At 50.3% G+C, this 21,024-nt stretch overlaps 1 protein-coding gene across 5 annotated transcripts in view; it reads left to right on the forward strand.

Annotated features, from left to right (window-relative positions):
* Window positions 1–19,247, forward strand: part of SLC26A9 (solute carrier family 26 member 9) — a 28,726-nt gene extending 9,479 nt beyond the window's left edge. For 3 of the 5 annotated variants that reach the window (XM_019752525.2, XM_074322084.1, XM_074322085.1), the window contains exons 3-21: window positions 1,090–1,229; window positions 1,333–1,443; window positions 2,096–2,271; window positions 3,785–3,949; window positions 4,498–4,650; window positions 4,988–5,070; window positions 5,837–5,984; window positions 6,268–6,381; window positions 6,581–6,658; window positions 7,137–7,232; window positions 8,937–9,043; window positions 9,803–9,872; window positions 10,005–10,097; window positions 10,236–10,349; window positions 10,993–11,274; window positions 12,337–12,391; window positions 13,531–13,676; window positions 15,075–15,146; window positions 16,372–19,247. In XM_019752525.2, the coding sequence (XP_019608084.2) occupies window positions 1,090–1,229; window positions 1,333–1,443; window positions 2,096–2,271; window positions 3,785–3,949; window positions 4,498–4,650; window positions 4,988–5,070; window positions 5,837–5,984; window positions 6,268–6,381; window positions 6,581–6,658; window positions 7,137–7,232; window positions 8,937–9,043; window positions 9,803–9,872; window positions 10,005–10,097; window positions 10,236–10,349; window positions 10,993–11,274; window positions 12,337–12,391; window positions 13,531–13,676; window positions 15,075–15,146; window positions 16,372–16,419 (2,251 nt within the window). In that variant the 3' untranslated portion in view covers window positions 16,420–19,247. Of the gene's footprint in view, window positions 1–1,089; window positions 1,230–1,332; window positions 1,444–2,095; window positions 2,272–3,784; window positions 3,950–4,497; window positions 4,651–4,987; window positions 5,071–5,836; window positions 5,985–6,267; window positions 6,382–6,580; window positions 6,659–7,136; window positions 7,233–8,936; window positions 9,044–9,802; window positions 9,873–10,004; window positions 10,098–10,235; window positions 10,350–10,992; window positions 11,275–12,336; window positions 12,392–13,530; window positions 13,677–15,074; window positions 15,147–16,371 lie in introns of those variants that run through there. The other 2 variants (XR_012492839.1, XR_012492840.1) reach the window with 2 other exon arrangements.
* The last annotated feature ends 1,777 nt before the right edge of the window (window positions 19,248–21,024 follow it).

The raw sequence follows: 21,024 nt of genomic DNA on the forward strand, positions 1-21,024 counted from the left end.
ACCCTGCATTGACCAACGACCAGCTCCCTGTTCTTCCCTCCCCCATGAACTAACAGAGGAAAGAACTCAGTGTTGGAGTCACCACACATAATAGCTGGTGGGTCCACAGAGGCGCACCCTGCAGGGACAATGGAGCCTTCCTTTTAGGGGAAGTTCTAAGAAAGATGGCAGCAGCTCCCTCTTAGAGTGAGTTTCTTTTTGTCTTTTCCTTTTGATTTTTGTGTGTGTGTTTTTTTGTTGTTTTTTTGGTACTGTTTGAACATTTACTGTGAGAACATACTTTTCATAGAAGGAAAGGTTTAGCAGCAGCCCTGTAACCTATTCCTTCTTTTTACCAAGGATCCTTGGGGCGGGGTGAAAGGATCCCCATGCAAAGCCCCTTGCAAACACTCTAGTACACAGAGCTTCTGGTAAGCAAACACATGATATTTACTAGTAAAAATATAATAGTGAGTCTATATCTGTACAATACATTTAGCAATACATACTTAGTCTGCCTGGATGGTTTATTGTAAATGCATTTTGAACAGAGAGATTTCCAATACCAGCCCAACCTTTTACTTATTCATTCATTCATTCATTCGTTCAACAAATATTTGCTAAGCATCCCAGTGTAATGCACCAGGTAGACAAAGATGAATGAAAGAACCACAGTGGAGGAGAGAGACGAAAAGGAAGTCATCACAACACAGGACACACACGAAACTGCAGGAGCCCAGACAAGGGCGCCCAGGCCTGTGTTCAGTCAGACAGGAACTCAGAGAAGCCTTTCCTGGAGAAAGGCCAACTGAGCTGGGGGCTGGACGTGACACTTGGGAGGGTTAAGCCACCATGAAATCCATGCCTTTAAGCTAAGTCGTGTAGACTTTACAGGGAAGAAGACCTCCAGCTAATGCACAGGGCCTGTCGCTGGCTCTCAGGAGAAAGTCCCTGCCTTTTCTTCTCAGTATCCCTGCACACCCTACAGTATGGGTGTTCCCCGAATTTTGAATGAATGGATGACCAGAAATAGGATATTGTAATCCCTCCCCAACTCATAGCGTCCAAGTCTGGCAGCGCTGACTGGAAATCTGCCCTTTTTCCCTTCAGATTTCCCTCGGCCAAGATCAAAACCATGGTGTTTGGGGTGCTCCCTGTGCTCTCCTGGCTCCCCAAATACAAGGTCAAAGACTACATCATCCCCGACCTGCTAGGCGGCCTCAGCGGTGGGTCTATCCAGGTCCCACAAGGTAAGCGGGGCCTTCAGCCAGGCCTATGCCTCTCCCACCCCCACCCTCTGTGGCCTCCGTAACCTGCCATGCCCTTGAGCCTTCACTCTCTCATCCTCTGCAGGCATGGCATTTGCTCTGCTGGCCAACCTTCCTGCAGTCAATGGCCTCTACTCCTCTTTCTTCCCCCTCCTGACCTACTTCTTCCTGGGGGGCATACACCAGATGGTACCAGGTAAGGCCTTGCCCCTCCCAGCCAGCAGGGTGACCCGAACCATGAGGACGGGGGGTGGAGAAAAGGGGGTTAGGTGATTTTCCATCTACATTCTCCTCTAGTTGGTGCCAGTTGGTCCTGGAGGGACGGTCACTGTGTCAGTCCCAGGTCCTCTGTGACCTTGGAGAAACCAGTTAGCTTGTGGGAGCTCAGTTAGCATGACTTGTTCTACCTCCCTTTCTGGAATGTGGGAAGACTTGGCGAAACAAGATTAACCGTATGACATAAAGTGTTAAACGGTTGTGAGAAATTACCATCTAACCCCCAGGCTGGTCCCAGAGGCCACCGCAGGGACATTTGAGGTTCTTTGGTGCTAAGTGAAATGGAGTAAAAGGGACTGGTCACAAAGCCTGTTTCTGGGTCTGGCCTTGCTTGTATTTCCAAGCTCGTTTCCTCATGTGTCCAATGAAATAACATTAACAATAGAGGTGAAAACACCATGACAAGTATAGGTCATGGCTAGATATGAGCAGTGGTGGTTACGCTGGAGAGTAGCCTTGGAGGCGAGGGGCTCCATCCTCTTGGGGGTCAGAGAGCAACCGTGGGCCCCTTGCTGTTTTCTATGGGTGTGGTCCAAACCTCTGATTTTTGCTGACTGGGTGGGGCACCGCAGGTACCTTTGCCGTTGTCAGCATCCTGGTGGGTAACATCTGTCTGCAGCTGGTCCCAGAGTCAAAATTCCGGGTCACCAACAATGCCACCAATGAGAGCTACGTGGACACGGCGGCCATGGAAGCCGAGAGGCTGCACGTGTCAGCGACACTAGCCTGCTTGACTGCCATTATCCAGGTGAAGGGGATGGCCGCATCCCTGCCAGGGCCCTGCCCCAGGAGGACATCAGATCACCATGTCCTTGCCTCGAAGCCCCCACTTTGATGTTAAAGCTGATTTAGGGTTCTACCTCCTTCCTCTTCCCCATTCTCAGGGCCACCAAAGACCTTAGAAAGTCAGATATCTCCTTAGCTGCAGGTTCGTAAGACCAGTGTCTGCACCTGGTAAAACTGTCCTGAGTTAAGGACTATCTCAAAGACTCACGGCCTCTCTCGGCTCTCTTTCCAGAGCCCAGCTCTCTGCCAGGGCAGTCCTCCTGTTCCCTAGCGTCCCTTAGCCCCCTCCAGCCTCCTCTGCTCCAAGCCACAGCATCCCCTGCACAACGTAAATTGCACTTCCACCACGTGCAAAGGAGTCTACTAGGTTTTGTGAAGTAAAACACAACCTGACAGAATGCAAGACTAGGAAGCAACCTGAGAGGGCACCTTTCATTCATTCATTCATTTAGTTAATGTTTCTTGGCTGTTTCACTGCCAGGAACTGGATTAGGCCCTGGGGATAAAAGATAAGTAAAAGAGAGGCCCAGGTCTCAGGAGATCCCAGCCCAGCAGCGGAAGTAGCCATGTCAACAGATAAATTTATAGGCAGTGAGATAAGCAGCATAATAGAGCCATGTACAAGTAGCTGTGGGAACACCAACGAGAGTCAGGGTAGGCCTCTCCTCAAAGAACGAAGGTGACATTTGACCCAAGTCTTAAAGGACGACTAGAAGTTGACCAGTAACCAAATGAACAAGGCGTGAAAGGATGGTCCAGGCAGAGAAAATGTACCCAAATCACTGAGTCCTCAGAGAGTGTGAATTGACCAGGGAATGGCAAGGAGTTGGTGGGGTGGGGGCATGCTGGAAGGCAGAGGGCTTTTGGCGAGGCTGGAAAGGTAGGCAGGAACCAGACAATGAAGTCTGAGGTCTGTCCCCTAAGCAGCAGCTTTGACCATTTTGACCAAGGATTATTTGGGCTACAGAGAAGGTGACAGGTGGGAGGTGGATTAGAAGGCAGGGAACCTGTTGGGAGACTATGCAAGGCCCAAGCAAGAGAGCTGAGGAGCTAGACCAGGGCAGTAGCTGTGGAGAGGGACATGGAGATGGGGTGGACTTGAGGACCATTTCTCCAGGGCAAAGTTAGCTAGGATTGGTGACAGATGGGATGTGGGAGGTGAGGGAGGATGACGCCCAAGGTTTTGGTTGGCCAATTGGGTGGACGGCAGTGTCATCCACTGAGAGAGGAAACACTGGGGGAGGAATAGTTTCATTTAGAGATGAGGAAACTGAAGCCAGAGAGTGGGAGTGACAAAGAGGCTGGTGTCATAAAGGGACCCAAATCTGCTGGCACACTAAAGGGCAAGACAAGGTCATGAAGGACTCATTTCCCTAGTCCTGCTGTTGCTCAGGGCTGCATAGAACTCCTGTCCCAGGCTTGGGTCAGACAGGTGTGGGAGCTGCTGACCCTCTTGGTCATCCCCCCTCCCTCAGATGGGCCTGGGCTTCGTGCAGTTCGGATTTGTGGCCATCTACCTCTCCGAGTCCTTCATCCGGGGCTTCATGACAGCCGCTGGCCTGCAGATCCTGATCTCGGTGCTTAAATACATCTTCGGCCTGACCGTCCCCTCCTACACAGGCCCAGGGTCCATCATCTTTGTGAGTCTGGGACCGCTCCCCTGAAATGGGAAGGGGCTGGAGCAGACATAAGGGCAGAGTTCAATGTTTTAAGAAGTTGTGAGCTTCTCATCATGAGATGCTCTCAAGCAAGGGCCAGCTGACATTTGGAGAGGATTCTGAGGAGATTCACACGTTGGGAGGGAGGGTCAGACACATAACCTTCAGGGTTCACTGGGGTTCTCTGCGGTTAATCCCTACAGAAAAGCAAATGTACACTCTCCACCAGTTCCCTGTTCCCGTGTCTGGGAAAGCCTTTTTTAGTCTAGTCTCCATCCCTCCTACTTTAACTTGCACTCTTTCTAGAGAAAGAGAAAGGGAATCAGCATTCCAATTGCAGCATGAGCTCCAGACGTGCCGTTGGGGAGAGGGTGGCGGAAGATGGTACGGAGTTCATGTCCAGGGTCCGGATTCTGCTTGGTGTGCTTCCATGAGCATCGATGACCTCCCCTCACTGGGTCAGATACCCAAGGTTGGGGTGGTGTGGGAAGGAGGGTGGGGGCCCATGAGCATGATGCTCTCTCCCCCAGACCTTCATTGACATTTGCAAAAACCTCCCCCACACCAACATCGCCTCGCTCATCTTCGCCCTCATCAGTGGTGTGTTCCTGGTGCTGGTGAAGGAGCTCAACGCTCGGTACATGCACAAGATCCGCTTCCCCATCCCTACCGAGATGATTGTGGTAAGGACCTGCCTGCGGCTGGGCGTTGGGGGCCAGGCTAGAGAGGCCTCGAGCAAAGGAATCCCGCTCCGGCCAGGGCCAGGGAGCCCATATCCACCCTCACCCCTACCCACCCTCACCACCACCTCCACTACCAGCCAGGGGCACAGAAAGTCAGGAATGAATCTCTACCATCCCCCTGAAAATGGCTCCCACTCTTCCTGCTCCTCAGGGTGCTCCCCTCAAGGAGGCAGGGAAGTAGGATTTGGGGTCTCCAGGGAAAAACGAGGTTTGGGAGAGGCCCCTGCCCTGACCCCAACTTCAAGCCAATCCCCATTCTCCACTTTGGGGTTTGCAGGTGGTGGTGGCAACAGCTATCTCGGGGGGCTGTAAGATGCCCAAAAAGTATCACATGCAGATCGTGGGAGAGATCCAACATGGGTGAGTCTGGGGGCTAGGAGGCTTGGCGCCACCCCCACTGTACTCCCCACCAAAGTCTGGGCTCAGAGGCCAAGCTGAGAGGAACTCTGTGAAAGTGCATTGTAAACTCTGACACTGACCAGCTGTGAATTACTACTGTTCCTTATTATGGAGAAGAGCCATGCAACCAGCCAACGCTGGCTGTCTTATGAACAGTGAGTTTTAACTGCCACATCCCCCCAAAAAGTTTCATCCAATGTATGCTATTAAAGCAGCCTCTCTCTGATTGGTCCTTGTTGGCTCTTTGCCCTGTTCTAATGCATTGGCTCTTTTTATCCATGTGGACAGGAAGTATTAGGATTAACCCAATTCTTTAAGCATCCTCTGTGTGCCAGGCACCACACTGGGCCCTGAGAGCGGACGGGCAATGCTGTGCTCCAGAGTAGGAATAGGTGGGGGGAAGATCACAGCACTGGGGGTTGGGGGACTGCAGGCTGGTGAGCGTAAAGAGTCCAGGATCTGCGCATGAACAGATGAGGCCCTGCCACTTACTGGATCTGTGACCTTGGACAAGCCAGGTCCTCTAAGCCTCAGTTTCCTGCTTTGTCAATGGGAGTGATGGCAGCTGCCCTACAGCGTTGTACTCAGGATTCAGCTTGAAAGGGCAATTCACGTGAGACCCTGGCACACAGTAGGGCCTTGCTGGTCCCTGTGGGTTGCTGAAGGACTCAGTGTCCTCCCTCTCCTCACACCCTTGGGCCCTGCCTCCTCTCTGGCTCCTTGGCAGGTTCCCTACTCCCGTGCTGCCTGTGGTTTCACAGTGGAAGGACATGGTTGGCACAGCCTTCTCCCTGGCCATCGTGGGCTACGTCATTAATCTGGCTATGGGCCGGACCCTGGCCAGCAAGCATGGCTATGATGTGGATTCTAACCAGGTAGGTCTGGCCACCCCTGGCAGGGCTGAGCAGGATGGGCCAGGGCGCACAGAGGCCTGGCAAGGGGTACCTTGGAGCTCTGGATTGAGAGGAGTAAGACTGCCTGCCAGTGAAGAGGGGTCTCTAAACCCCAAAGCTGACCCCTGATTGGGAGTGTATGGCTTTATAGCCGTAAGTCACATCCTAGGCCCGAGATCCAGCTGCATGGCCAACGAGGTTGGGCTCCTACCCTGCTGCCCCCCCCCTGCACCCCCAGCACCCAATCCTGCCCCTGTCCCCACAGGAGATGATTGCCCTGGGCTGCAGCAACTTCTTTGGCTCCTTCTTTAAAATCCATGTCATTTGCTGTGCTCTTTCTGTCACTCTGGCTGTGGATGGAGCTGGAGGAAAATCCCAGGTGAGCGTTGTGCCAGGGGAATGTGTGTGGGGTGGGAGGGGAACAGATCGATTGCCTCAGAGAATCCCAGGGACCCACAAGCCAGGCCAGCTGCTTCTCCAACCTTCTTCTCTCCTCCTGAGTCTCCACTTCACAAAATATGTCTATTGAAAATAAATCAAAAGCGACACTGCCTATTCCCAACTCTTTCTCTGAATAGGTGGCGAGCCTGTGTGTATCTCTGGTCGTGATGATCACCATGCTGGTCCTGGGGTCCTATCTGTACCCTCTCCCCAAGGTAAGCACCCAGCAGGAGAGCAGAGGCCAGTGAAAGAGTCAGTAAGAGCAACCGCTAAGAGTTGTGCAGTGCTTTACCTATTACAAAGTGCTGCCATTGTCATACTTTGTCCTAATCACAGCCTGTGAAGTAGACAACACAGGTTTACACTCCCCATTTTACAGGGGAGGGAAACTGAGGCTGCGAGAATCTAAGTGATGTGCCCGTGGTAGCACAGGCCACCAGTTCAGGGCTGCTAGACATGGGCCGTTTGGGGACAAGGGAAGAGAGGAAGGGCAAGGTGGGGCCAGGCTGCGCCCCACGACTCTAGCACCCGCTCTCTCCAACCCTAAGCCTGAGTGCAGAGATTTGGGGGCTCTGCATGGGATGTGTTCTGGAACTCCAGCTCTGTCCTGCCAGGCTCCAGGGCCAGGTGTTTGTAGGAAGGACAGGACGAAGGGAACACCCAGTGACAAGGAACAACGTTCTGCTTTCTCAGTCGGTGCTAGGAGCCCTGATAGCTGTCAACCTCAAGAACTCGCTCAAGCAACTGGCCGACCCTTACTACCTGTGGAGGAAGAGCAAGCTGGACTGTGTAGGTACCAGGCGGCCTCGCTACCCGTCCGTACCCTGCCCTCCCCCAACCCCACAGCCCTGTCAGTTCTCCCTGTGGGGGATCCCTCAGGTCGGCTGCTTCCTAATTCACGTAGCCAACTGCCAAGAGCTCAGGTTTTGGAGAGAGACACCTTATGTTCAAATCCTAACTCAGCTGTTCACAGGCTCTATAGCCTTTAACCTCTCGGAGTCTCAGCTTCCTCATCTGTGAAATGGGTATTTTGTACTCTCTACCCACCCCTAGGGTTGCTGCTTATGAGGAAGAAACGAGATAATACAAGTAAGGAGCACATTGTCTGAATTGTATCTTGTGTTCAATAAAACTTAGCTATTATTATTTTAATAATAATAAAAAGCAAAAATAAATCATTTTAAAAAAATTATAACATAAAGCCAGGGTCTTAAGCAAGTTACTGGAATTCTCTGGAGTTCCATTTCCTTATCTAGTGAAGGTGACAGTCATACCTGCGTCACACACTGGTTCTGAGGATTAAATGAGATCATATGGGGAAGCACCATGTAACCAGAGAACGCTCTGCAAGCATGACTTATTGTTGCGATTAGTCAAATTCCCACTGCAGCTTCCACTGGACAATAGTAAGGAGGGTACCACATGTTGGTGACACTGCATTGTGTCCACTTAAGCTCCACCATAACTTGTGAGAGGATTTACTAACCTACTTTGGAGGCGACGAAACCAAGGCTCAGGGAGGTAAATGACAACTTGTCAAAGGCCACAGAGGTAGTAAGTGGTACAATCAGGATGGAACCTCAAATGTTGGGCTCCAAACCTCGAGGCGGTACTGTCTCTTATGGGAGGGTGCTCACCTGCACGGTACGGGAAGGAAATCCTTAAAGCCAGAGAAGTGAGTGAGAGCTCCCCAGGGAGTGAGTGATGAGCACAGGAGAAAAACAGTGTCCCGATCACCAGCCCACAGGTTAGCGTTTACCCCACCCCAGTGATCCCCGCCATGGCAGTTAGTTCCTGATATTGAAAGAGCTTTCGGTTCCCATCTGATCCTCATAATTCTCTATGGAGTTGGGCAGATTTATTTCCTTTAGACAAATTTGGGGAACACTAAAGGACCATAAGGAGCAACTATCAAAACTGAATGCAATCCTGGCGCGCCCCCCCCCCCCCCCCCCCCCCGGCCCCAGGCTGTGAGTGTCACTGAACTCATCAGGCATAGCAGCTTACTGGCAGACAGAGAAAGGGAACCACGCTTATTCATAAACCATGGGGTGCCTAGCACTGGGGTGAGGATCTTAACTTTCCTTAACCCTTTAATCCCTTCATGAAGCAGGTATTGTTCTGCTAATATTATCCCCCCTTTGTGGATTAGGCAACTAAGGCTCACATACTAGCTCGAAAGTGTGAGAATGAAATTTAGAACCAAGGACTGACCCAAGTCTCTTGCTCTTACCGTTATGCCATGCAGGCTGCCTCCCTGCGTGTGCTGGGCTTGTCTATTAAAAACCAGACAAGATCAGGGAGCCACACTCAATCTAAGGGAAATGGGCAAAGGTAACAAAAGCACAAAAACATAAAACAGTGCAAAAATTCCATGAAAATGAAAGTGTAGATCTGGGTTGTTTTAGCAGAGAATGGCTATGGCTAATACAGGAAGACTTCCTGAAAGAGGCAGTTTTCTCCTCAAGCCTACTTTGATATCTCTCCTCACAGTGTGTCTGGGTGGTGAGCTTCCTCTCCTCCTTCTTTCTGAGCCTGCCTTATGGTGTGGCAGTAGGTGTCGCCTTCTCCATCCTGGTTGTGGTCTTCCAGACCCAATTGTAAGTAACAGCCCCCGCCCCCAAGACACAACAGGGGGGGCCCTGGGCCTGCCTTCCAAGGGCTCCCATGCCAAGGCCTGGCCCAGCCCACCACACCCTGCTGCCTCTGGGCCTGGCACTGGAGCTGCTGCCAGCCCCGAGGAGAGCTCAACCTAGCCAGGACTGTGACCACAGCCTGGGCTACCTGACTTCCCATATCCTGAAAACCCCAGAGGAAGCCGTCATGGTCTTGGAGGGCTGGGGGTCCAGAGAAAGTAAGGGAAGAGCATGTGGGTAAGACTCAGTGTCTTTCCAAAGGCACTGCCAGACCCCAGACCAAATGAGACCCCACCCCAGGAGAGTATGAGGCCAAAGGACAGATGCCGTGTCCTTCCTATAAAAGATTAAGTAGAATAGGCCAGGGGGTCCAGGCCAGGGCAAGAAGGGTACTGAATCTTAGGGAAACCCTGCCTCCTCTTCTTGAGAACTCAGGACCAGGAAGTGATGACTGCGAGGCCACTTAAGCTTGTCATCTTGTGTACCTCCACCCGTCTCCCTACTGAGCCCATCTGAGAGCTGTCGAGGGCCTGTCATTCCTCTCGTTACAGCGCAGCCACAGGCCACCAGGCATGCATCGCTAGTGCAGAAAGGCAAATACAGCACGTCCGGGGGTGAAAAGGGACACTCTCCTGCCCCGCCTCTGCCCAAGCCCCCACCCAGCATCTCTCCAGGCCTATCTGATACGAGCATTAGCTTATGTTTTTCGTTTTCCTCTTCCAGTCGAAATGGCTACGCTTTGGCTCAGGTCATGGACACTGACATGTACGTGAACCCCAAGACCTACAATAGGGTAGGTAACCCAAGGTTATGACCTCCCTCTTTTGCCCTGTCCCCACCCCAAATAAAAGAAGGTTTAAAAACAAACAAACAAAAAAGCTAATAGAAACATTTCTGCTACCTGAGCTCATGCTCCCTGTCACAGGTCCAGGAAATCCAGGGGATTAAGATCGTCACTTACTGCTCCCCTCTTTACTTTGCAAATTCGGAGATCTTCAGGCAAAAGGTCATTGCTAAGGTAAGGCTCAGTCCTCTGGTGACCAGAGGAGCTTGCCAGAGAGTGGCCAGAAGATGGAAAAAAAGGGGCCTGGCAACCAAGGGCAGGCTGCCTCCAAAGAGGGTGGAGGTCAGCCTGCTGTTTCCTCTCTCCTTACAGACGGGTGTGGACCCCCAGAAAGTATTGCTGGCCAAGCAAAAATACCTCAAGAAGCAGGAGAAGGGGAGACTGATGCCCACGCACCAGAGGAAATCTGTATTTATGAAAGCCAAGGTGATCCAGGCCAGGAGCAGCCACTGCCCTCTCTCCTGCCTTCTCTGATCTTGCCCCTGCTTCCCCACCTCCCAACACCCTTCGAGGCAAAGACAGAAGTCTCTGTGGCCATTACCTGGTGGTTACTGAGCATTCTTACCCTTGGTGAGGGGCTGCCAGCTCTGGGGTAACCACTGAACTCCCATGTCCTCCCCCCCATTCTCTGGCTGAGGTAGGATATGGCCTATGGACTTATGACCAATCCCAGAAGGGGAGGCGCAGTAAATTTTCTGGCGTACCCAGCCAACCCAGAGCATCAAGGTAGAGGTGGGTTTGGGAGTTCTGGGGGGAAGCAGGCAGGAATGGACAAGTGCAAGGAACTCAACTGTTTCCAAAGGCGCTTTGCCCCAGAGCAGAGTGGGCTGTGGCGTCAGTGCCTCCCTTGGAGGGTCCTCCAATTTTGTCTGGGTTGTGAGAGACCAACTGCAGGACCTGCGTAAGGAAGGGGCTTTGAGAGATTCCTCTTCCGTGGGGATCTCAGGCTTGCAGTCGCCATGACCAAGCTCAGTAATTCCCCTCTGCTGACACGGTCCTTGCCCTGGCTTCAGCCGCAGCGAAGTCGGGTTCAGTTGGCTGATCCCTGACTCTACCCCCTCCCCCCCAGACTGTATCCCTGCAGGAGCTCCAGCAGGACTTTGAGAACCCCTCCCCAACCGACCCCAACAACAACCAGACATCTGCTCATGGCGCCAGTGTATCCTACATCACCTTCAGCCCTGACAGCCCCCCAGCTGCCCACCATGAGCCACCAGCCTCCGCTGAGGCCCCCCGTGAGCCCACTGACACACTAGCCAGCGTCCCGCCCTTCGTCACCTTCCACACCCTCATCCTCGACATGAGTGGGGTCAGCTTTGTGGACTTGATGGGCGTCAAAGCCTTGGCCAAGGTGAGGCCCTTGGGCAGAGGGGGTGCTGGTCACCACACACACACACCCTCACCCCTGCTCCCCCATGCTCCCTTTCTTTGGAGTGTTCATTCTGACAAACTGAGAGAGGACGTGTGCCAAAGAGACTAAAGGCCCCTAAGGATCCCTTTCCCCCACACATGACCAGGACTGGACGGTCTGTGTAGAGCAGGCCCAGACAGCCTAAGACAATAAATGTCTGGGGAGGGAGATCAGGGGTCCAGGCCCTACTAGCCCACCCTGCCTTAGCAACCCTCTCTAGCAGACAGCATCCCAAGTTCCTTCCCAGAACACCAGGAACCCACCCCAGAGTCTTGTAAGTTCAGTTTGGCCCTGGTTAATGTCGGCTGCTCCTTTCCACACTCACCCAGATATTCTAGCACCAGGTGGTTCCAACCAGCCAAGGACAGAAGAAATAATATGCATGCCCCACATCCTCAGGCCAAGCAGGCAGCCCTCGGGGCACCTTGAATAAATGTATTATCTGACAACTTTTCAGCAGCCACCTCCGATAACTAAGTCAGCCAACCTCAGAGCTGGCTCAAATCAAGAAGAGCTGAAGGGAACAGTGAGCATAAGGGCTGATGTCACCATCGGCCAGGTGTGCAGAAAGCTCCAACCCTAGTGGGGGCTCGGCCTGTTTTCTGGCCTGCACCTGGAGTTGAGGTGGGCCTTGGCTGAAGCCCTATGCTCTCTGGGCTTCAGGCCGCCCCTGCAACTTCTGCCACAGAGTCACAAAAGAGTTGGAGTCTGGGAATCTAAGCTACTGAAAGAAACAATCTGGCCCGATCAGAAGAGGCCATGGTGACTTTAAGTGCCCACCTCCTTGGCAAAGCCCCACTTCCTCCCCACTTCCCAGAGAAGCCGTCAGCCAACACTCCAGTGAGAAGTGGTGTGCTTTGCTGCTATTTTTATCTTTGGCTGCCGGGGCTCTTGGGGTTGCTTATTTGTTTGGCTTCCCCTCTGAAGTGCGTTTTGTGAATCACTTTTGAGACCCACTCAGAACATTCCTTTCCTTTTGCTGCCCTACCCCAACACTTCTAGCTGAGCTCCACCTATGGGAAGGTCGGTGTGAAGGTCTTCTTGGTGAACATTCACGGTAAGCGAAGGAAGCCATTTAGGAGACTGAAAGGCTGGCAAGGAGGTGGGGTGGAAAAGGTTGGAGGGACGCTGAACAGTGAAGGGGACGGAAATGAGAGAACCCATATACTTCCCCAAACTACTGTCTCCTCATAAGAGCTTCAGACACAAGTGAGAAGAGACTGTGGCCAGATTGTATAAACATGCCAGGGGTCTCAACAGCAGAATGGGAGATCATGGAGTTAAAAAGGGCAGCTAGGATGCTAATTTGCCCCACCACTAATTTGCCATGTATTCTTGGCCAAGAGGCCAAGTCTCTTTATCTGTCTAGGGATCAATTGCCACCGATGTAAAATGAGGATGCTGACTAGGTGAATTTGGGGATCTTCTAAGCATAAAACACATACCGTAACCACCCAAAGAACACGCAGATATGCAGTTTTACGTGCACACGACCTCCAAAGGGCACATACATACAATCCCGAAGACACGTCCACATAGCAGTGGACTTTCACACCGTTAGCACGTGTGCAAGGAAGTGGACACACAGACACACAAGAGGATGTGAAAGGGCACATACATACACACCCCACTTCCCACAGGATGTCGGAGCCCTTCTGGGGGGACCTGCCTAACTTCAGAACTGGCCTGAGCACATCCCAGGCTCGGTGGAAGCCCCGCTTGGGGAGAGAATCTGCAGTAGCAATGAGGTGCTGTGCGTGGACTCCAGAGTTAGAATCAGAGGCTTCCTCCCACCCTCACTGACACTCCTCAGGAAGTCAGCTCTAGGATTTGGTAGGAGTGAGCTAGGCCACACACTGGAAGTATCAGGAAAGTTCTGGGTAAACAAAAGGAAGGATGCACCCTCAGGAGATAGAACTGGCAGCAGCCTCCTCCTGGAAGTTTTAGCCTTTCCTTCTCAAGTCGCCACAAAGTACCTACTCCCTCAATCAAACTGCTTCCTTCTGCCTTGGGTTGAAGGTTCAATTCAGCATCCACAAGCTCATGTTGCCCTCTGCTGTCCAGAATTGATATTGCAAGGCCAATCCATAACCCTCAGATGCCACCGCAAGGGCACAACCTTCAGACCGCTCTCTCATTCCCAACTAATCCACAAGGGCTGTTCTATTTCTGAAGGTGGTCTTTTCCTCCTTCTAGCCCAGGTATACAATGACATTAGCCACGGAGGTGTCTTTGAAGATGGGTGTCTAGAGCGCAACCACGTCTTTCCCAGCATACATGACGCAGTCCTCTTTGCCCAGGCAAATGCCAGAGAAGTGGCCCCAGGACATGACTTCCAAGGGGTAAGGTCCAGGCACCTGGGGAATCCTAGACCCCAGGGCATTGAAATAGCAGAACCGGGGGCATTAGAAAGAACACAGAAGTTCTGGGTTCCAAACCAATCCTGAATCTGTTTCCTTACCTGTAGAATGGGTACCCTAAACCAGCATTACCTGCCTCACAGGGTTTTTCTTTTGTTTTCGTTATAGAAATAATTAATAGTTATATCTTTCAGGTCACTCAAAAGCACTTTGTATATTATAAAATCCTTCATTAATATTAATGTGCAGGTCACACAAACCCCAAAGCGTATTAGCTTATGCCTGGTATTCTGACATTGCTCACTCTGCCTCCTTCACTGTTTCTAGAAGAGACTTTGGGGGAAGGAGGGGAGTGAACCTGTTCACTTCAATTTAGCAGAGCTTGGAGATTTCTGGCTGGTGATAAATGAGAGGCTGGACCTGAGTTTTGTCTCAGTTTCTTGACATTTAATTTACTAGCTCAGTAGTGGTGTGCAAATGAGCTACAAATAACACTATCCAGGATTCCAGAAAACTGAGGAGGCAGAAAAAGCCCACCCCACTGAGGTCCCTGCCCAGGCCTCCCCAGCCACCTCCAGGGCTTCCTCTGAGCTAAGCCCCTGCCCTTGGCCTCCCAAGACTTAGTGTCCCAGCCCTTGCTAAAACCCTCCGCTGCGCCCGGTGAGTCATGGAAAGGCTTTTCTGGCCCTAGAGCAACGATTTGCTCTTTGCTTTAAGACACTGATGAAGGTGAAGCCATCTGTTCTAAGTGCTGAAAGACAGCCCAGGAACACATGGGACCTTGGCTCCCATCCTCAATATGTAGAGGGAAACTGTGGAGGCATTGGACTTTCTGGCTTCATGCACCTTGTCCACACAGCAAAAAGAGGGAGATTCTGGAAGAATTCTTATCATTTGTTATTGCACAAATAATGTCCTGTTAATATAGTTTATATATATATATGATATATATACATATTACAGAATATATGCATATATATAAACACACACACACACACACACACACACACACACCCTTTTTTAACAGCATGGTAAGGTAGAAAGCCAGCAAAGCAAGTTTGATTATCCTACTTCTGCAGATGAGAAGACAGAGGGAAATGGATTCCTTGAGGTCAGGCAGCTAGCCTTTGTCCTTGTAAGCTAGGTAAACTTTCCCTGCCTCTAAAATGCCTGCAGAGGGCAGACCCTGATGCACATCTGTCTGGTGCAAGGGGGGACCACAGTGGTGCTGTATCTTGTGAAGCAGGTGAGGGAGGAGAGGGAAGAGGCAGGAAGGCAGTTATGCATCAGAAAACATGGTGCTCACTAGGACCCTGCCATTTGCTCCAGACTTTGTTGTTCAGTCAGGGAGCTCATTCTGTACTGGTTTCCCCCCTCCAGGCTCCAGTGGACCCTGAACTCTCCCTGTATGATTTGGAGGAGGAGACCCCCAGCTACTGGGACTTAGAGCAGGTAAGCTGAGAGGCAGGGTGGTGGATGTGAGAAGGGGAAGGGAAGAGACCCTCTAAATCCAAAATGTTCATGCGGCCGTCTCACCTCCAGGCCAGAACAGTCCGTCACCTTGACAGCAACAACGCGTCTTTCTCATCTTTCTTTTAATAGCAGATCTTAATTCTTCTCACTGCCTGAAAGGCATCACGGGGGGAGGGAGAGACACTGGACCAAGTCTACAGAAAGAATATCTATTCTTAACTCTCCAACATACCAAGCACGTGATCCTGAGCAAGCCACACAACTCCACCGGGCCCCAGTTTTTATCATTGTGAAATAAGGGAAATATGGGTAATATCTGTCCCACATAGCTCACAAAATTAGCAGGGGATTCATTTGTTCTTTCATTAATTCAATCGGTCTCTAAGGAGTGTCTATGCTTGCCTCCACAGTTGCAGGGGGGGCATACAGCCATGAACAAAACAAAGACCCCTGCTCTTAGGAAACTTATAGTCTTGTAGGGTCAGAGGAACTCTAGGGTGTGCAAATTCTAGCAGAACAAATATTATTGCATGTGGACAGGCCTGAAGATCTGAGCGCTATGCAGATGGGAGGGGTTAGTATCCCCATAGGGCCCAGACATGAAAAGTACCACTACCCCAAAGCCCTGAATGAAAAGAAACTAGATAGAAATAACATCTCACTTTGCGTGATGTTATTTCCCATTCTTTGTGGACTTGAGTTCCGTGGTCTTCTGAGCACACCTCTGGGAGTGTTAATGGCATGCAGGAGACATTAGGAAACACAGCCGGAGACACAAAGATTTGGCAGACTGATTTCTGGGCCCCCATGGAATCTCCAGCACATTCAAAAATCCCTGTCAGGACCAAAATAGTTTATCAGAGCCAGAAATGACTTTAGAGCTTCTCTGCTCCCATTTTACCTAGTGAAGAAAGTGAAGCTACAAGGGGGGGGGGGGGGAACATGTGAAAGGTCACAGAACACAATAGGAAACTCCAAATCAGATTCCAAGCACTTTCTCCTGTCACCCCTGGACCAGTCACCTCTTAGGCTTACCCTGCCCCTCTCCTGTTCTCAAACACACACACACACACACACACACACACACACACTCTCACAATGCCTCTTTCTAGCCAGGGTCCACAGGGTCACCTCTTGGTCATAGCTACTCTGAACCCAACAGGTCTAATGCTGTTCCTTCCACTCCCCTTTCCTTCTTCCACAGGAGATGTTCGGGAGTATGTTTCACGCAGAGACTCTGACCGCCCTGTGAGGGCCCAGCGGTTCCCAGGTCCCAGAGGGCCTGGCACCTGGGACTTCTTGAAGGATGAGCCTGGGATCACGGCGGGTGGCGGGTAGAGGACAGCACCTCCACCAGGACGTCTGTTCTCCTCTCTCCATTTCCTCCTCCTCTCTTGTTCCCCTGCCTTCCTCGGGGCGTCTCTAGAGCAAGCCCATCTCAGCAGCAGGGAGAGCCACCTCCTCATCTTTCTGCTGACCCTCAGGGCCCTGGGCAGCAATGAGCAAGACTGCTGCTCACGCCGCTATACCCCTCCCTGCCCTGCCTGTGGCAGCTGACGGGAGTCCCTGACTGCTGGACTTGCCGCATGTGCCAAGAACAGAAGAGAAAGTACGACTGCTGCCCTAGAGTGCAAGCTTGGAAAGAGTCTGTGGGCTTGCAGGGCTTGGTGTCAGGTGATGTCACGCTGTCACAAGACACAGGGATGAACTAGCTTAGGACTCTGTGGCTTGCCCCCTCCAGGTGCCAACTCTGTTCCTGGCAGCTCTCCGCCTTTGGGACCATGTGCTTCCCACAACCCAAGAATCTCTGTTTTGGTGACTGTGCCCCTTCGTCCTCATCTTCAGGCTGCTGAGACCTCCATCCTATTGAGCACATCAGACTCAAGACTGGGGAGTAGACAGGGTCCTCGAGGCCACCAAAGCTACCTCCCCAGGGACCGTCCACCAACGTAGCTGCCCCAGCCTCCTGAAACATTATCACTTCCCCTGCCCTCAGGGGCTGCTCCCTTCCAGTTGAAATGTAGAAACCCAAAAGGGAGAGGAGGGTAGCTGGCAGAATCCTCTGCCAGCCTAGCAACAGGTACTAATTATTCTGCATAAAAGCTTTTGGGAATTCCTCTCTGTACTGGAGACTTGGAGGGGGAAGGGTGCTAATGCCAACTTATAGCAAACTGGTGGGACCTGGGTCCTAACAGTTCCCCTGACCTCAGAGCCTATCAGGGAAAGGTCTCCCCCACTTGGGAAATCTGCCTTGTCTTTCTTTACTTGGCAATTAATTTAACTCTCATTTATCAGCTTGGGGCCTGAATCCTTCAGCCAAGAAAGGTAGGAAGCCCCCGAAGGACCAGCTACATCCCCCAACTAGTTGTAAAACATGGAGAAGGGCTGACCCGGATTGGGTCTTCCTCCATAGTGATTCCTTAACGAACTCAGGACCTGAGGCCACCTCCTTATAAGAAAGGTGAAAAGAGGGGTTAAGTCCTGTATGTATATAAGGAGGTAACTAGAAGAACCCCACTGTGACTTGAAAATAAATAGGTTCCATGTGCAAATGCTTGGGGAAATTTCCATGGACATGCACAGAAAACCTTTTGGGCTCTTGCCACCGCTTCTCCCAAGCTCTTTCAACTTCATGACCCCTGCTCAACAGGTTGGGCTCACCCAGCCTGGAAAAATGTCTTAAATCCTAACTTCAGCCTGACCTGCATTGTGTGTCTGTGTGTTAAGTAAGCCATTCAGCTACCAAGTCTTAGAATTAAAGGAGAAGGTGCTGGCAAAGAGCCAACAGATTCTTGCCTTAAGAGCTTGGCTTCTCTGTGAATTCATTGTACCATCTGCCTGCCAATGGAACTCAAAAGTTGGAAGGTGGAAGACAATGTTATCTGGGATGCACCATGCCCAGCACCCAAAGTGCCAAATTCCAGGAGTACAAGACCTTAGCGAATGGCAACTCTCCCTCCCGTACTCGACCTCCTTTATAGTCTAGCTCAGGCCTAGGAGGTAGGGAAAGGTCATGAAGCCTCAGGACATCCCAAGTTAAAAGGTCCCTTTTGAACCAAGTATCTAGATCTCTTGAGGACTTAATGAAGTCACCATTAACTGCCAAGGCAGCCCCAGACCTAAACGGTATTGCTGACTTACAATGGCCTGGAGTTGGGACTCAAGTGGGGAGCCTGCAACATGTCCAAGGTTATATGAGGTCTGACAATTAAGTTCACAAACTTGTTGCAATGCTATTGCTAACCTTTTGTGATATCGGAGGAATTATTCATTATGAATTTGTACCAACTGGACAAACCACCAAGTTTACTATTTGGAAGTGCTGAAAAGGCTGTGTGAAAGAATTAGACAGCCTGAACTTTTCACCAACAATTCCTGACTCTTGGTCACGACAATGCACCAGCTCACAGGGCACTGTCTGCGAGGGAGTTTTTAGCCAGTAAACAAATAACTATTGGAACACCCTCCCTACTCACCTGATCTGGCCCCCAGTGAGTTCTTTCTTTACTGGAAGATAAAGGAACTATTGAAAGGAAGACATTTGGATGACATCCAGGACATCAAGGGTAATACGACAACAGTTCTGATGGCCATTCCAGAAAGAGTTCCAAAATTGCTGGTGTCCGGTGCTGGCGTTGGAGCATAGCTTCCCAAGGAGAGCACTTCGAAGGTGACCGTAGTGATATTCAGCAATGAGGTATGTAGCACTTTCTCTAGGATGAGTTCGCGAATTTAATTGTCCAACCTCGTCAGTACTCACAAGGCCCATGGTGGAGGTAAGATGGGAAACACATGGGGTAGAGAAAGACATGAAGAAAACTTCACTGTTGGAATACTTTGGAAAGAACACAAATTTACACAGACCACTCTCTGAACATGATTGAAGCAAGAAAGGAAGGCAAAGTAGTGAAATAATCCAGAATTTCAATACTTTTAGATGTCCTTAGTGACACTGACCTTTGAGGATGTGGTTCCTGGGGAAGGCCAGAACTCTTGAGATATTTGTGTAATTTATTTAATTTAAACACCGTTCTCCTTTTGTTCATTTTGGTAATAAAGTGCTTTTGAAATGTGAACAAATGTATGTGTTTGAGTGGTTTTAAAGAGAGGCAGAACAAGGAACCTCCAGGAAAAGCTGGCCTTGTTTTGCATTGTCTTGGGGGGAAACAACAAGGAGCTGAGACTTCACCATGAGTCTCTCAGTTCCTCTCCACATTCTGGTTTTCCACTCCTGGGAATGAATAAACGGCCATGGTCCAGCTGAAGAGCAGGGAACAGGATGAGAAGACGGGACTAAGGGATCCACAAACTCAGGACCGGTTCCCAGGCCCAGCTCTATGATTTCTGTGGCTATCAGGGAAGTGGAAATCCCATCATGTCTGTGTACCCTTCATGTGCTAATTTTCCAACATTCATGAGGTGTTTGTTAAGGGCCAATCCCATCAATACTCAGCAAAGCATTCGGAATCCTCAGTTTGTTTGGGGGAGCGCACAGTCTAACCATCTTTTCCTCCCCGGTTTGTGAGACAATGCAAGGAGCATAAGGCCAAAGGATCCAAGTATCCAACAAGCTAGTCTGACTCCCAACTTTGCTTACTAATAGTAGGAAATGGAAGGAAATAAGAATTGGAAAAACAGAGCAAAGGGGTGAAGAAGACAGAAATATGAGGAAGTGGAAAGAGATGGGCTGCGGAGAAGACAAAGCAAAGGCAAAGGAGATGGGTGGTCAGCACAGTAGAGACAATGTGAACAAAGAGATCGGGAGAGCGCAAAAAGGGAGAACCAGGTGGAGGAGCAGGACATATTTCAGAGGCAAGTGAGTTCCAAAATGATATTTATGTAAATAATCTATTCTTGCTTTATCCTGCTCTTTCAGCTGCCCTGCAAGATCTGAGGAAATTAGCAAGTAGCATCCCTCTCATTTGAATTTTTACAGATATATGAATAATGCTATCTTAGCCTGACTCTCTCCAAAAGCAGAACCTAAGACAAAAGCTTGTGTCCAGGTAGTTAGGAAATGATCCCTGGGAACAGGAGTGAAAGTCAGGAGGAATGAATCAGGGAGAGTGGGAAAGCCAACCCAACAATGAGTTACCGAGGTAGCCACTGAGGCGGGCAACTGGGGCTCCACCCCCCTGGGCCTTCCCAGGAGCTCTGTGAAATGCACTGATAAATTCAACTACATTTAAATTAAGACTTCAGGTCATCAAAAGACCATAAAGTGAAACTGCAAGACAAAAAAGGAGGGAAGCATTTGCAACATAAATATAACTGACAAAACATTAGTATCCACAATATACAGAAACTCCTAAGAGTCAATATGAAGACAACTCAAAATAAAAATTGGCAAAAGATATGATGATTCATTTTACTGGGAAAACAAGAATGGCAAATAAGCATATGAAAAGATGCTTAAACTACTCAATAAACTGGGAAATTTATGCTCAAGGGTTATAAATGCCTGTCAGCAGCCACTCACACACCAAATAGTATCCATCAGGCTCAAACAACTGAATGAAATCAACAACAACCACATAAACGGTGAAGATGGTGACTACATGGCCCTCTGGCCTGGCAACTCAACTAATGAAAACAAATGTGTGATGAATAATGCTGTACCTGTTGGTCATACTCTCAGCCTGTTGATATTATAGAATGACTAAAAGGGGTAAATTGTTAAAATCAAAAATAAACAGAGATCAGCCTTGCAGGTTCCCTGAGAGGACAAAACCAGTTTAGTCATACAAGCAAAGTTTAATTTAGCTTATTCTGCAAGACTAACTTGACCTGGGTCATTTCTTGCGGATGCCTCTGAAAATCATTAGTAAAACTTGAACGTTACCCAAGGTTGATGTTT

Source organism: Rhinolophus sinicus, linkage group LG17 (genome assembly GCF_036562045.2).
Source record: "Rhinolophus sinicus isolate RSC01 linkage group LG17, ASM3656204v1, whole genome shotgun sequence".
Classification (NCBI taxonomy): Eukaryota; Metazoa; Chordata; class Mammalia; order Chiroptera; family Rhinolophidae; genus Rhinolophus; species Rhinolophus sinicus.